Source organism: Dendropsophus ebraccatus, chromosome 3 (genome assembly GCF_027789765.1).
Source record: "Dendropsophus ebraccatus isolate aDenEbr1 chromosome 3, aDenEbr1.pat, whole genome shotgun sequence".
Taxonomy (NCBI): Eukaryota; Metazoa; Chordata; class Amphibia; order Anura; family Hylidae; genus Dendropsophus; species Dendropsophus ebraccatus.
Genome location: NC_091456.1, coordinates 44,383,947 through 44,399,238, shown reverse-complemented (window position 1 = coordinate 44,399,238; position 15,292 = coordinate 44,383,947). Strand labels below are relative to the sequence as shown.

The window sequence follows — 15,292 nt, the reverse complement described above, 5'->3', positions numbered from 1 at the left end:
TTTACATGAATAGACTGGTGCTGGCGCGGGGATGTCACTGCCGCGGTCTTTCTTTTGAACCACAGCCGTTTCCCGTGCACAGGGCTGGTCTATTCCTTGGCAACCTCCCGGCCTGAAGCACTGGAGGCGGACCTGCTGGCCCCAGTGTGATGAAACCCCCACCCTTCTGTGACGCGGCACCATTGATTCTAATGAAGCCGTGTCACAGAGGGGAGATCATCACACTGGGAGCCGGTGGGCCCACCTCCAGTGCTTCATGGCGGTGCCAGTCTATTCATCATGTGCCATCAGGTAACTGATGGTACATTCGCCTTAAAGTTTTTTTTTTTCTTTGCGTAAGATTAGTAGTAGCTTTAGAACTCCAGTAGACAAAACAATAGACATTTTTGGTTTAGTAATATCATTTTAAACAAGAGTTTATTAGGTTACAAGCACGCATGACATAACAAGACAAATTCTAGTGTTCCACACACCAGACACACGAGAAGGGATACATAGTAGATATACATAACATATATTGGTTAGAAATCATTATGGATAATATTAGTATAATGCAGTTACTATATGTTTAGGGAAAATCTATGGGATGTTTTGGTATTGGCGCTTTATAACTTTGTCCAATGAAAAAAAACACAACTAAGTATAGCTAACTTAACATCTACATGACTTTATAGTGCTGAAACATTGCAGGCTGATGTTCCACACATCAATCGGATAAGAAATGGGATATAACTGAATAATAAATGGAACACATAAGACAATAAGCATTTGTTTAGGGTCTGGACAGGGAGAAAATCACAAAAAAAATCATTTACCCCTAGATTTCTTTATGTCTTGGGAAGTGATCTTGCTGTGAACAGCTTTGCATGTTATAATTGCTCCTCTATTCCAGTCAGATTTCTCAATTGTGAGTGTGCTATACATAAAGTAGGTTTCTTCATCTTCTAGCTGCATGGGTTCGGTGTTCTTGTAGTATTCTTCACCTTGGACCATGCCATTCTTCAGCCACTGTACATAGATAGGGCTTGGCTTGAAGCCTTTAACAAGGCTGGTTATAGTGACAAAGTCGTGGGTAGCAAGTTCATTTGCATGCGGCGGGAAGATATAAACTGATGGGTCTGTGCTTTCCACTAAAGAGAAATGGACAGAAGACATTAGAAACAGATTGTATATCCCTCCATACTGCTGTACGATTACCAATAAGGTGGGAAAGTCAGAAGATAGCACAAAATACCTGGACCACAGTGAGTTAGGTGTCCTAATAACAGTGCCATATTTTGACCTGAACAGTAGCCTTAAAATGCTATACATAGCCAACACTGGCATACAGGGTAAAAATAATATACAGCATCCAAGTAGTAATTCTACATAAAAAATAAGTAAATATCACTATAGGGTGCTCAGATAATACTACTGGAGACCAAATAATGGTGCCATATATATTTCAATCTACTACAAGTAATCAATCCTAATTATGAACGATAATAGTCACAATAGGGAACATGTGATGTCCCCTTAAAGTGTTTCTGCCATTATAACGTTTAAATTCTAAACAAAAAGTAGATGTGATATAAAGCAAGTTTGCAATTTACATTTATTTTATTTTTTTTAAAGTTCTCATGGAAAACACGGCACTTCCTGTTTTCTGACTCTTTTTTTTCTCAAAGAGTCAGAAGACAGGAAGCCCCGTGTTTCCCAGGCCATCTGAGCGCATCATGTGATTGATGGACACATTGAGCCGTGATTATCTGTACTGGCCAGAATTCCTGTGTTTAGTCTGCTTTTTTTTTATCCAGCACAAGTCAGAAAATCTTCCTTCAGGAGACCGGACCTGGATTTCTGGTAAGTTCAGCTTTGTTTTACAGCATGATAACAACAAAAATAAATAAATAAAATAATGAATGTAAATTGCAAACTTGCTTTATTTCACATCTACTGTTCATTTAGATTTTGACAGTTATAACGACAGTGACACTTTAAAAGGGGAAGCCAATGCTTCCTGTACAGCCAAACAGGTTGCACACCCCGACCCTGATTAACGCAATATAGCTTACAGATACAGAAACTAATATCCTTACCTTCTATCTTTTTAATTGACTTTTCTATTGGAGATGGAAGATCACTAGCTTGGACAACGCAGGTGAAGACTTGGCCACTTGACCAGTCAGATAAACTTAGCTTTAATATACTTTTCAGAATATACCTCCCAGAATGATCTAGTTCAGGGTCTGAAGCAAATATGACTGATCTTTTGCCATCTGCTCGGGTCCATTTGATGGTCACAGCCTCTGGAGATTCTACCTGAGAGACCTGACAGGTAACTTTGGGTTGATTAGTGATTAAGATGTCTTTAGGAGATGGAGGAAGGACAACAACCTTTGGAACTAGATTTTCCGGCACTGTAAGTAGAATGTAAGAAGACATAACGGATACATTCATTATTATAACTATTAGTTATATCTCAGCAGCATAAGAACATATATTGTTGTGGGAGTAAAGATCACTTGGATATGGGAATGAATAATAAAACTTCTTAAAATATTTGAAACCTGTTTTATAGCTGTGACTTTTCTCAGCCATTGGATCCAATCATGAATTTCAATCTTTATTGAAGGCTAAGCTTAGAGAATACGACTTTTCGACCTCCACTTGACAAGGACCCCAGTGAGGGTCAAAACGTTGTATCATCTGTAAGCTTGGCCTTCAATAAAGATTGAAATTCATCATTGGATGCTGTTGGAACTCCTTCCCACAAGCTATGTAAGCCCTTCTGGGGATTCTGGGCTTTCCAACAAGCATCCCTCTACCTACCAGGGTCCATTGGTGTGGCTAACTCCATCTACTCTTCACAAGGCTTTTATCAGTCGTCATCATTACAATGTCCCCACAAATGATTAAGAAGGCCATTGTTACCTGGACACTTATGTATAGTGTCTTGCGTTTTGGTCTCGCTTGCTGGATGATTCACTTTACATGCGTAGGTATCTCCAGAATTCCAGTCATCTTTTGGGACACTGACTTTGCTAAAAGATCCAAAGGTGCCGTCATTTTCTGTGTAAGGAGTGCTGTTATGTGGGATAATCGAGGTTGGCTCTCCATTCAATAGCCATTGGATGTTAATGTCTTTAGGACTGTATCCGCTGATTTGACATACCAGATCAACAGAACCACTTTCACCGCAGGAAGCCTGCATGACTTTTACTGTAGGCGGAACTGGGGTTTTTTCTGAACATGCTAAAGAAATAGGAAAAACATTGTATATTATCACGGGTTATGTTCCTCTTTAGTAAGTGACTGTGTGTAATGCAAACAGACATTATAGAGATTTTTTATTAACACAAGACCAGGTGGAATAGTAGGGGATAGCACAGGAAGCTCACACTCCATGGCGAGCTATCTGTGTTGACAATTGTAATGTTATTACTGTTTAAATAGAAATGCCAGAGGAGATTATTCCCTTAAAGGGGTTATCCAGTGACAATCTTTTTCTTTCAAATCAACTGGTTTCAGAAAGATATATACATTTGTAATTTAATTTTATTTAAAAATCTCAAGTGTTCACATACTTATCAGCTGCTATACGTGCTGTTTCTTTCCAGTCTGACACAGTGCTCTCTGCTAACACCTCTGTCCGAGACAGGAACTGTCCAGAGCTGTAGCAAATTTCCATAGAAAGCCTTTCCTGCTCTGAACAGTTCCTGTCTTGGACAGAGGTGGCAGCAGAGAGCACTGTGTAATACTGAAAAAAAAAAAAAAAAAAAACACTATATCCTGCAGGGCGTACAGCAGCTGGGATGGAAAGACTTTAGATTAAAAAAAAAGTAAATTACAAATCTATATACCTATCTGAAACAAATAGATGTTATGGGTGCTATATGAGGGCGACCCAAATTTAAAAGAAAAATGTGGAATTTGTGTCACTAATCCTTCCCCCCCCCCAAGAGATGGGTGTAATAAATCTCACATAGTGAGGGGCTCACAGCTTACAATGCAGAGATGCAGGGGAGCAGTATCCTCTCTTCTCTGTGTGTGCAGCGTATAGGAGCCATATCAAAGGCTAGGCTCTACTCACTAGCTCAGGTCCAACTCAAAATTAGAGCTGAAACTTGCATAGTAGTTAACAGCGCCATAAGTTATACTGTGGCCAGTAATAGTTCTACACAAACAACAGGTTATCTTGAAAAGTTACCTGAAATGACAAGTATGCTTTATAGTGTGGCTATGTTGATTATTTCTTCTTACCATCTCAGCACAGCACATAAGCTACTCTTAGCAGTCACACATCTAACCACATTGAGTATGTAGAACCACTTAGTCATTAAGAAATAATTGTGATCTCACCTTGAACCTCTTTATCAACTTTAATACCACTTGCGCTGTGTTGTACATTACACACATATTTCTTTTTACTTGTCCATTCAGATGCAGCAATAGTCAGCAGACTGGTTGAGATGTATGTGCCCTGGCTTCCAAGTATAGCTGGGAAGTTCCTAATTCCACTTGTTATAGAACCTGAATTCCACTGTGTGTTTACAGGGGTAGGAAAGTAACCCGTAGACAAACACCCAATAGAGACTGTATCAGAGGACACAGAATTGCAGCAGGGCACCAGAGGAAAGACTGAAGGACCTGTTGCGGTAGCTGAAAATGAAATAAAAGGAAGAAACATTGTAAAATCTAGTGGCAACAAGGTAGTACTATACATAGAAAGTAAGACTTAGAACATAACTTTTATTTTATAGTAACAAATGATAATTTATTTGTAGTAAAGTAAGTTCCCTGTTGAATAAAGGGGCTTCCCGCACTAAAATCACAAAATAATACAGCTTTCATTGAAAAATTATTTTAAACCAAAGTATAATTTTTTTAACAAGATCCCAAACCTCACAAGTCATTCATAGTTTTGATCTCCCTTTATAGGATTTTAAAGCGCCCCACTAGGCACCAGGACTCAGGTGCTACCAGCTTTGCCCGTCCAAATGGTTAGACTTATATTGGTGTAGTAACATAGAAAAGTCAACTGTAATATTTTGGGTTGTTTAGCCTTAATAACCAAACACCAAGTATTTGTAATTTGCAGTTTAGCATGGATTAAAACTTAGAAACATAGAAGATTGATGGCAGAAGAAGACCACTGGGTCCGCCTAGTCTGCTCTTTTAGTATTTCCTTTCTTATTATCTTAGGATAGATATATGTTTATCCCAGGCAGGTTTACATTCAGTTATTGTAGATTTAGCAACCACATCTGCTGGAAGTGTGTCCCAAGCATCTACTACTCTTTTAGTAAAAGTAATATTTTCTCACGTTGCTTCTGATCTTACCACAACTAACCTTTCACTGTGTCCTCTTGTTCTTGAGCTCAGTTTTTTACTAAAAACACTCCGCTCCTGAACCTTATTTAGTCCTTTACCATACTTAAAGGTTTCAATCATGTCCCCCCTTTCCCTTCTTTCCTCCAGACTATAAAGATTCAAATCCTTAAGTCTTTCCTGACATGGTTTATGCCTCACATCATCTACTATTTTTGTGGCCCGTCTTTGGACCTGTTCTATTTTATCAATATCCTTTTTTAGGTGAGGTCTCCAGAACTGGACATATTACTGCAGATGTGATGTCACCAGAGCTCTATACAGCGGGATCACAATCTCCCTCTTCCTATTTGTTATACCTCTAGTATAGGGAATAGTATTATGTGAGATTTCTTAATATAGAGTAAACCTTATCATTTTAGGTCCAAGCAGAGAACTGTAAGCAGATGTAATTCAATGGCGTGGGGAGGTAAGGAGAGATAGAGGGATTGAATACAGTCCATTGTATTAGGTACTATTAACCAAAGGACTTGTCTCCATACTATGGTGCATTTAAATAAAGGAGTATATCCTGGTGTCAGTTTGGCCTTAAATTTGCATTTTGATTAGATACCTCTGCCAAAAAGTCCATTCTTCTTTAGAAAGCTTTAAAAAATGAGGCCCAAAAGGAGAGTGGATGTAAATGATGTAAATTGTGCCATATTTATCAAAATGTTAAAGTTGGCATAATACATTTTGAACAACTCTCTTCATATGTTAGACACATTCCTCTTCTTACGCCACCTTATAGTCATATCTCGCGCCATTGCCAAATCAGATTTCCTCTTTTCATCCGGAAGTTTGGGTCTCCATGGATACAAACACACAATGAGACTGTAATTTGCGCAACCCTCATTCTGATCCATTACGGTCTTGTTGCGTGTTGGTATCCAGGGTGACCCAAACTTACAGATGGAGGGAGAATATCACAGCTGATCCGGCAACAACCATGCAAACATGTACACTGTAACAAGTTTGGCATACTTCATCAGGCCACTCAGTTTTTCAGACCATTTACCTACCTGTCAAGGTGCAAATGCATCTTAACATGGCTTCACACTCTGGACTTAAAGTGTCACTGTCATTATGAAAAACCTTTGACATGTCGGAGAGATATGTCAAGAAATTTTCCATCAGTCCGGGTCTGTTTGTCCTGACTGATCGGGAGAACAAGCCAGGAAAAAGCCGTGCTCAGTGTGGTCCTCTACCAGCTGTATGTCACATGATGATTTGGTCAGCTGACATAATTATTTGAGCTTGACTCTTCTCACTGACAGAGCGGGGAGCTGACTGAGCGGCAGTGCAGTTATCATGATCTGTCAAACCAATGAAATCTTTCCACATGTCTCTCTGACATTTTAAGTTATTCTCCAGTAGCCTAAGTGTGCACAGGATTTATTAGAGGCACCTGCCTGATCTAGATAAATTCCAGTACATCTGACCACGCGGCAGCCTCAGAAATCTTCACCAGCTCAGACCTGGCATAGAGATTCACTACAATGTATGCCAAAGGGTAGTAAACTCAGCACAAGGGGTGCCCCCATTCTTTGTGTGAAGTCACCCCCCTCTGTGCTAAGTCCCGCCCTTGGTGACCGAAACACAGATTACACTTCTTTTCCAATATCCCCTTTGATAAGTTTCAATGTTAAAAATGCCACAACAACACATAAAAATGCACACTAATCGTCTGTGGGAATAAAATGCCACAAAGCCCTTGAAAAAAGTCAATGTAAAACATAACTTTTTTTTCTTTCACTGACCCATAAAATTTACCCAAAGTCAAGAAAAAAAAACATTGAGTCTGTAGCACTGTTAATACTCTCCTAAGGACTTTATGCTAGGTTCTGGCCACAGCACTTTTCTTCCAAAAAAGCAGGTAAAAAAACAAAACAAAACAAAAAAAACAAAACAAAACAATAAACATGGTGCTTTCCTAGAAAATGCTACATATGATACTAGTCCTAAAGTGGTTGATCCGCTAAGACAATCTGTTTTTTGTCATGGAGATGTGCTGATGATCAGCTTAATACAATGGATCTAACGACTGAAAACGTTGACCAGGCCTGTAGAGATAAGCGCAACTCAAACGTACTCGAGTCTGACCATCAACATTTACTATAAATACTGGTGACTGAAAAAGTTGGCGTAAGTCCTAGAACAGGGGTGTCAAACTTAGGCCATCCAGCTGTTGCAAAACTACAATTTCCATCATGCCGCCTGAGTTTAACACCTGTGCCTTTGAGAGTCCTGGAAAACTTGGATACAGCTATAGACTGCCTCTATGTTTTCTATAACTCTTTCTTCAATGAAATGCTGAACGGTCAAACTTGAGCATCCTTGTGTTGTGCTCATCTCTAAAGGCCAGGGTAATCTACAGGGAGCCCAACACCCCAAATGTTGACCAAACGCATGGATAGTAACTATATATGTAATGCCATGCCTCCAGATGAGGATTGAGGCTTACAAAGCCTAAAATACTGGACTATGCCTCAGTGGTGTCTTACAGCTGGAAGTGTCCTCCTGTGCTTAAGCCGCCTATTCTGGAGTATATATGGGGTATGCCTCTGATAAATACCACTGTATAGCCATACAATGACATACATCGGCCACTGGCCACATTGCAGAACAAAGAATAATGTGTGGTACATTCATTTTTCAGTGGGTGGTTTACTGTATAGGAAAGCACAATCTTCTGCACTTTTTTATGCAGTAAAAAAAAAAAACACATGCCACCCTGACTGAGGATAAATGGGTACCCTTTTGGCCTCCAGTGGGTCAATAGCTATGATTGACATGTGCATTAGGGGCTTTCCCAGTACACAAATTAAAGATGTTCATCTGAAGGCAGTGTAAATATAGCCAAAGAGTTTGTTTTTGGGTTTTTTGCAGTGACCTACTGCTTCCTGCTTCCTATACCATAAAAAAAGATATGCTACCTAACGCTTTTGAAAAGCGACGTAAAATGCGTCGCAGAATCCACCGCTCGCGTTTCCGCCTGTGTCATAGACTTCTTATTATGTTATTTTAAGGGGTTGTCCCTTTATAACTGCTAATTTCCGATGACGGGCTTTGCGGTCAGATTATGTCCGCTGGTATAGACAGCATAGATCTCTACGCTGTCTATGCCGAGCAATTATGTTCTGTCCACACAGCACAGCTATCTTGCAATGGATAAAACTTAGACCTGCTCATTTGTGTATCCATATAAAGCACAGTGGGGGAGATTTATGAAACTGGTGTGAAGTAGAATTGTCTTATTTGCCCCTAGCAACCAATCAGATTCCACCTTTCATTTTTCAAAAAGTCTGTGAGGAATGAAAGGTGGAATCTGATTGGTTGCTAGGGGCAACTGAGCCAGTTTCACCTTACACCAGCTTAATAAATCTCCCCTAGTATGTTTTTCATGACCTCTCTCCAGGCTTGGTGAGCTTGATTTTTAACCATGTTATATCATGTAGCTTTACTAGGCTATATATTTCCATATTATCTTTACCACTGCTATTTTATGTAGCCAAGCACCTATGTGTAGGCTTGTAGGGCATTACTAGAACTCTTTTCATTTAGTCTTCTGAGGCCTCCTTCACATGACCGTATATTTCTATCTGTATACAGACAGTATAGAACCTATACACACCTTTTTTTTTTTCAGATTCTGCATATTTACAGAAAGTAAATATTAGTAGGCAGCCATGTAAACCTCTGTATTCCCCCAGACTAGGCTTGTAGTGCATGCAGTGTACCCCTATTATTTAGGCAGCTATGTAAGGCTCTGTATTCCCCCTCACTAGGCTTGTAGTGCATGCAGTGTACCCCTATTATTTAGGCAGCCATACAAACCTATGCATTCCCCCTCACTAGGCTTGTAGTACACGCAGTGTATCCCAATTATTTTAGGCAAACATACAGACATCTGTATTCCCCCTCACTAGGCTTGTAGTGCATGAGGTGTACCCCTATTATTTAGGCAGCCATGTAAGGCTCAGCATTACCCTTCACTAGGCTAGTAGTGCATGCAGTGTACCCCATTATTTCAGGCAGCCATACAAACCTATGCATTCCCCCTCACTAGGCTTGTAGTGCATGCAGTGTACCCCTATTATTTCAGGCAGCCATACAAATGTCTATATTCACCCACACTAGACTTGTAGTACATGCAGTGTACCCCCATTATTTCAGGCAGCCATGTAAGGCTCAGCATTACCCCTCACTAGGCTTGTAGTGCATGCAGTGTACCCCTATTATTTCAGGCAGCTATGTAAGGCTCTGTATTCCCCCTCACTAGGCTTGTAGTGTATGCAGTGTACCCCTATTATTTTAGGCAGCTATGTAAGACTCAGCATTACCCTTTACTAGGCTTGTAGTACATGCAGTGTACCCCTATTATTTCAGGCAGCCATGTAAAGCTCAGCATTCCCACACACTAGGCTTGTAGTACATGCAGTGTACCCCTATTACTTCAGGCAGCCATGTAAGGCTCCTTATTTCCCCTCACTAGGCTTGTAGTACACGCTGTTTACACATGTTATTTAGGCAGCTATGTAAAGCTCAGCTTTCCCTCCCCTCTGACTAGGCTTGTAGTACATGCAGTGTACCCCAATTATTTAGGCAGCTATGTAAGGCTCAGCATTCCCCCACACTAGGCTTGTAGTGCATGAGGTGTACCCCTATTATTTAGGCAGCCATACAAACCTCTGTATTCCCCCACACTAGGCTTGTAGTACATGCAGTTCACCCCTATTATTTTAGGCAGCTATGTAAGGCTCATCATTACACCTCACTAGGCTTCAAGTGCATACAGTGTACCCCTATTATTTCAGGCAGCCATACAAAGGTCTATATTCCCCCACACTAGGCTTGTAGTGCATGCAGTGTACCCCTATTATTTCAGGCAGCCATGTAAAGTTTAGCATCCCCCCCACTAGGCTGGTAGTACATGCAGTTCACCCCTATTATTTTAGGCAGCCATGTAAGGCTTGGCATTACCCCTCACTTGGCTTGTAGTGCATGCAGTGTACCCCTATTATTTCAGGCAGCCATGTAAAGTTCAGCATCCCCCCCACACACACACTAGGCTTGTAGTACATGCAGTTCACCCCTATTATTTTAGGGAGCCATGTAAGGCTCAGTATTCCCCCTCACTAGGTTTGCAGTACATGCAGTGTACCCCTATTATTTCAGGCAGCCATACAAGGGTCTATATTCCCCCACACTAGGCTTGTAGTGCATGCAGGGTACCCCTATTATTTCAGGCAGCCATGTAAGGCTCTGTATTCCCCCTCCCCAGGCTTGTAGTGTATGCAGTGTATCCCTATTATTTAGGCAGCCATGTAAGGCTCTGTATTCCCCCACACTAGGCTTGTAGTACATGCAGTGTACCCCTATTATTTAGGCAGCTATGTAAAGCTCTGTATTCCCCCTCACTAGGCTTGTAGTACATGCAGTGTACCCCAATTATTTAGGCAGCTATGTAAGGCTCAGCATTCCCCCACACTAGGCTTGTAGTGCATGAGGTGTACCCCTATTATTTAGGCAGCCATACAAACCTCTGTATTCCCCCACACTAGGCTTGTAGTGCATGCAGTGTACCCCTATTATTTCAGGCAGCCATGTAAAGTTTAGCATCCCCCCCACTAGGCTGGTAGTACATGCAGTTCACCCCTATTATTTTAGGCAGCCATGTAAGGCTTGGCATTACCCCTCACTTGGCTTGTAGTGCATGCAGTGTACCCCTATTATATCAGGCAGCCATGTAAAGTTCAGCATCCCCCCCACACACACACTAGGCTTGTAGTACATGCAGTTCACCCCTATTATTTTAGGGAGCCATGTAAGGCTCAGTATTCCCCCTCACTAGGTTTGCAGTACATGCAGTGTATCCCTATTATTTCAGGCAGCCATACAAGGGTCTATATTCCCCCACACTAGGCTTGTAGTGTATGCAGTGTACCCCATTATTTCAGGCAGCTATGTAGAGCTCTGTATTCCCCCACACTAGGCTTGTAGTACATGCAGTGTACCCCTATTATTTAGGCAGCTATGTAAAGCTCTGTATTCCCCCTCACTAGGCTTGTAGTACATGCAGTGTACCCCTATTATTTAGGCAGCTATGCAGAGCTTTGCATTCCCCCTCACTAGGCTTGTAGTACATGCAGTGTATCCCTATTATTTCAGGCAGCCATACAAGGGTCTATATTCCCCCACACTAGGCTTGTAGTACATGCAGTGTATCCCTATTATTTCAGGCAGCCATACAAGGGTCTATATTCCCCCACACTAGGCTTGTAGTACATGCAGTGTATCCCTATTATTTCAGGCATTCTTACAGGGCTCTGTATTCCCCTCTCACTAGGCTTGTAGTACATGCAGTGTACCCCTATTATTTCAGGCAGCTATGTAAACCTCGGTATTCCCCCTCACTAGGCTTGTAGTGCATGCAGTGTACCCCTATTATTTAGGCAGCTATGTAAAGCTCTGTATTTCTCCCACACTAGGCTTGTAGTACATGCAGTGTACCCCTATTATTTCAGGCAGCCATGTAAGGCTCTGTATTCCCCCTCACTAGGTTTGTAGTGCATGCAGTGTATCCCTATTATTTCAGGCAGCTATGTAAGGCTCTGTATTCCCCCTCACTAGGCTTGTAGTGCATGCAGTGTACCCCTATTATTTAGGCAGCTATGTAAAGCTCTGTATTTCCCCCACACTAGGCTTGTAGTACATGCAGTGTATCCCTATTATTTCAGGCATTCTTACAGGGCTCTGTATTCCCCCACACTAGGCTTGTAGTACATGCAGTGTACCCCTATTATTTCAGGCAGCCATGTAAAGCTCTGTATTCCCCCTCACTAGGCTTGTAGTAGATGCAGTTCATCCCTATTATTTCAGGCAGTCATGCAAGGAGGCGCCAAATGGAACCTTTGACCCTGATGGGAACTTAACTTTGGCAGTAGCCCTTTCTAAAGCATAAAGGACGCCTACTCAGTCATGCAGCTTCTGTACAGCAGAGCTAACAATGTACCCCTGCTATTGTACATGGCTAATCATTTACCCTCTGCTCCTCTCCAGGCTTGTATAGCTTGATATTTAGCCTTTTGCTCCTCCCTTTACCTCATCATGCTAACCATATATATGTCTAGGACGGCTTATGTCTACATCTGAACATCTTCCCTAGCAGAGCTTGATACTTTTCCCCGTTATTTCAGGCACCATTGCACAGCTGAGCATTTCTGCTAGTACATGTCTCTAGATGCGCAGTGCATTACATTATCACCTGCTGTTTTATTGGTTTAGACAGCTTAGCAATAGCATGCATCCGTCCAGGCCTGCTCAGCTTAAGGGTTTTTTGTTTCACGTGGTGCAGTAAAATGGCATGAATAGACCCTAATGCTTTCTCCTGTACTGTCATGTAGCCTATACGGTATGCCTCTTTCCCTGCATATTGAATTGCCAAGTGGGATAATTTGTCACGTACCTGTGTCCAAGACTGGCAGTAGCTCTGTCACGAGAACTACACGAACCTGCAAGCATAGAAGTCTACTCTGGAACCTCCATCTGGTCTTTAGTCTTTCCTTTAGCCTTTCCAGTCTGTCTTTACCTCTGCCAAGAGCTAGCACTAAGCTTGCTGTTTACTCCTGTGCTTTAATGCAACAGTAAAAAACTGTATGGACCTCAGTGCAGCTTTGCAATACACCCTCATGCTATAACAATGAAGTATGTATCTCTATATCCATGTGTATATCCATCTAGCCATACACAAGCTGTACATCTACATTGTTATCTTTATAAACTTTCAGCTACCCCTCATAGTCTTCACATATAGGAAACTGTAATAAAATACATTTCCTAGTCATCTCCAAATCCTTTTCCCTTCTGCCACTTCATTCAGTAGCTATGCCTCTAGTAGCTATGATGTTCTAAGAATTAAAGAATGCATCATATACCAATTGTATTACATTCCTAGCCTTTACCTAATATAGCTAATACAGTATACACTGTATAAATCAGGGATGGGGAAACTCCAGCCCTCCAGCTGTTGCAAAACTACAATTCCCATCATGCCTGGTCAGCCAAAGCTTCACTTTGGCTGTCCAGGCATGATGGGAATTGTAGTTTTGCAACAGCTGGAGAGCCAAGGCTCCCTATCCCTGGTATACATCCAGATAGTTACACATCATGTCCACATGTTAATCATTGTAAATCATTACATATTTTTTATGGCTTAGCTCCTCACTAAACACAGATGCTTTTCATATGAAGTCCCTTCCTTCCTTCCTTCCTTATAAACTACACATTCAGCATTGAATCACACATACCTCATCAATCTGTATTCACATAATTAACCAAAATAATCTCAGTCCTTCTCATTATTGTAAAATCAGAATAACTAACAATATAAAATGAATGAATTCTCATGCTATCAGTCAATCAAAAAGTAAACCAAGATTTCATATCTATCTATCTATCTATCTATCTATCTATCTATCTATCTATCTATCATTTCATATCTATGTTCTATTCATCCATCTATTCCACTTATCAAATTATGCAACTGTGATCTGGAGATACCTACCAGTATTCATGTTCCATTTCAATACATTAGTCACGTGGATTCTGTTTTAAGAGAAAAAAAAAAGGTGTAAGGGAACATAATTCTCAGACATAGCTTGGTAAATCCCAGATAAATTGCAGTTAATCGTATTTCTAGGAATCATCATGTATTATAAATAAATAAAAATAATAATAATAATAATAATATGGTTTTATGGTATAAGTGATCTTGGATGAAATGTATATACCTTACTCTGAAATATTTCCAGTTGCCATGTTGTTTGATGGTATAGTTAATATTCAGGCTTTTGGCACTTGTTCTTCTCTACATGTACATGTTGCAGAGACTGCCCTATTCACATGTTTGGAACACATTTTAGTTGCACAGATGTCTGCTAGAAATGAGAAGATTACTGCTCCTATTAACACTGAAGGCAATTATATTCAATGTAAAATCCCCCTTTCCTCCCACACGTTCCTATTAATAAATGGCTTAAAACGCGTTAATATCTACTTCAGATGTATTACTATGATGGACTCTTACCTCTGTAGATAGCTCCCATACGGCTGACAGTCCTTTGAGTCTGGTAATACAAGGAAACAGAACTATACCAAGTCCAATAATGTAACATCCTGTTAAAGAGTTTTCCTTCACTGTCTAAGAAACACAACCTTAGTTCTTGTAAGCAGCCCATTAGAATATCTAGCCTCAGTCGGGCTGGTATATACATTTGGCACCTATGTTTGTGCACTGTTTCAAGTTCTGTGACTGGGGGAGTATATGAAACAGATAGAAATGATTTCACACTTCACATGTTCAATGAAACCAGCTGTTCCTGTCATGTTTTCTCTTTTTTTTAGATTCCTATATTGTAGGCAATTTGTAAGCAGTTTCCCTAAAGAAGTTATCCTAAGGGTCCTATTACACGGGCCGATGACTTCCCAATCAATACCGTAAACGTGCGCCAATCTGCTAGATGGGCGCTTGTTTACTGGACCTATTACACGTGCCAACAATCATTTAACAAGGGCTGCACAGACATAGTTAACAATGTGCAGCCATTGTCTAAACAGTTTACATTACCTATCCACGTTCCCGGTTTCCCCCTGCGCTTTGCATCCTCCCCAGTCCTGCACGCTGCAGCTTCAGAGCGGGTCGGGACCACCGTGGCCAGTAATTGACTGAGCAGCCTGTCAGCTGAGAGAGGCCGATCTAAAGCTGCAGCACGTTGGACTGAGGAGGAACCAGAGCACAGGTGAAGACCGGGATTGTGGAGAGGTAATGTAAACTTTTTGTTGAATTGTCAGCTGTCAGCCTTGCGTCGCTATTACAAGTAGCGATGCTTGGTCGGTGGCCCATGGTTTTAGGTCAGGACCTAAACAAACAATAGTTTTATTG

General features: G+C 41.1%; 1 gene segment (V, D, J or C); it reads right to left on the bottom strand.

The window, feature by feature from the left end:
* Nucleotides 1-400: 400 nt before the first annotated feature.
* LOC138785545 (Ig gamma-2 chain C region-like) lies at nucleotides 401-14,214 on the bottom strand. The segment is given in 6 exon segments: nucleotides 401-1,130; nucleotides 2,079-2,399; nucleotides 2,914-3,234; nucleotides 4,342-4,641; nucleotides 13,916-13,956; nucleotides 14,142-14,214. Coding segments are annotated over 5 exon segments (1,275 nt in total).
* Between the last annotated feature and the right edge of the window lie 1,078 nt (nucleotides 14,215-15,292).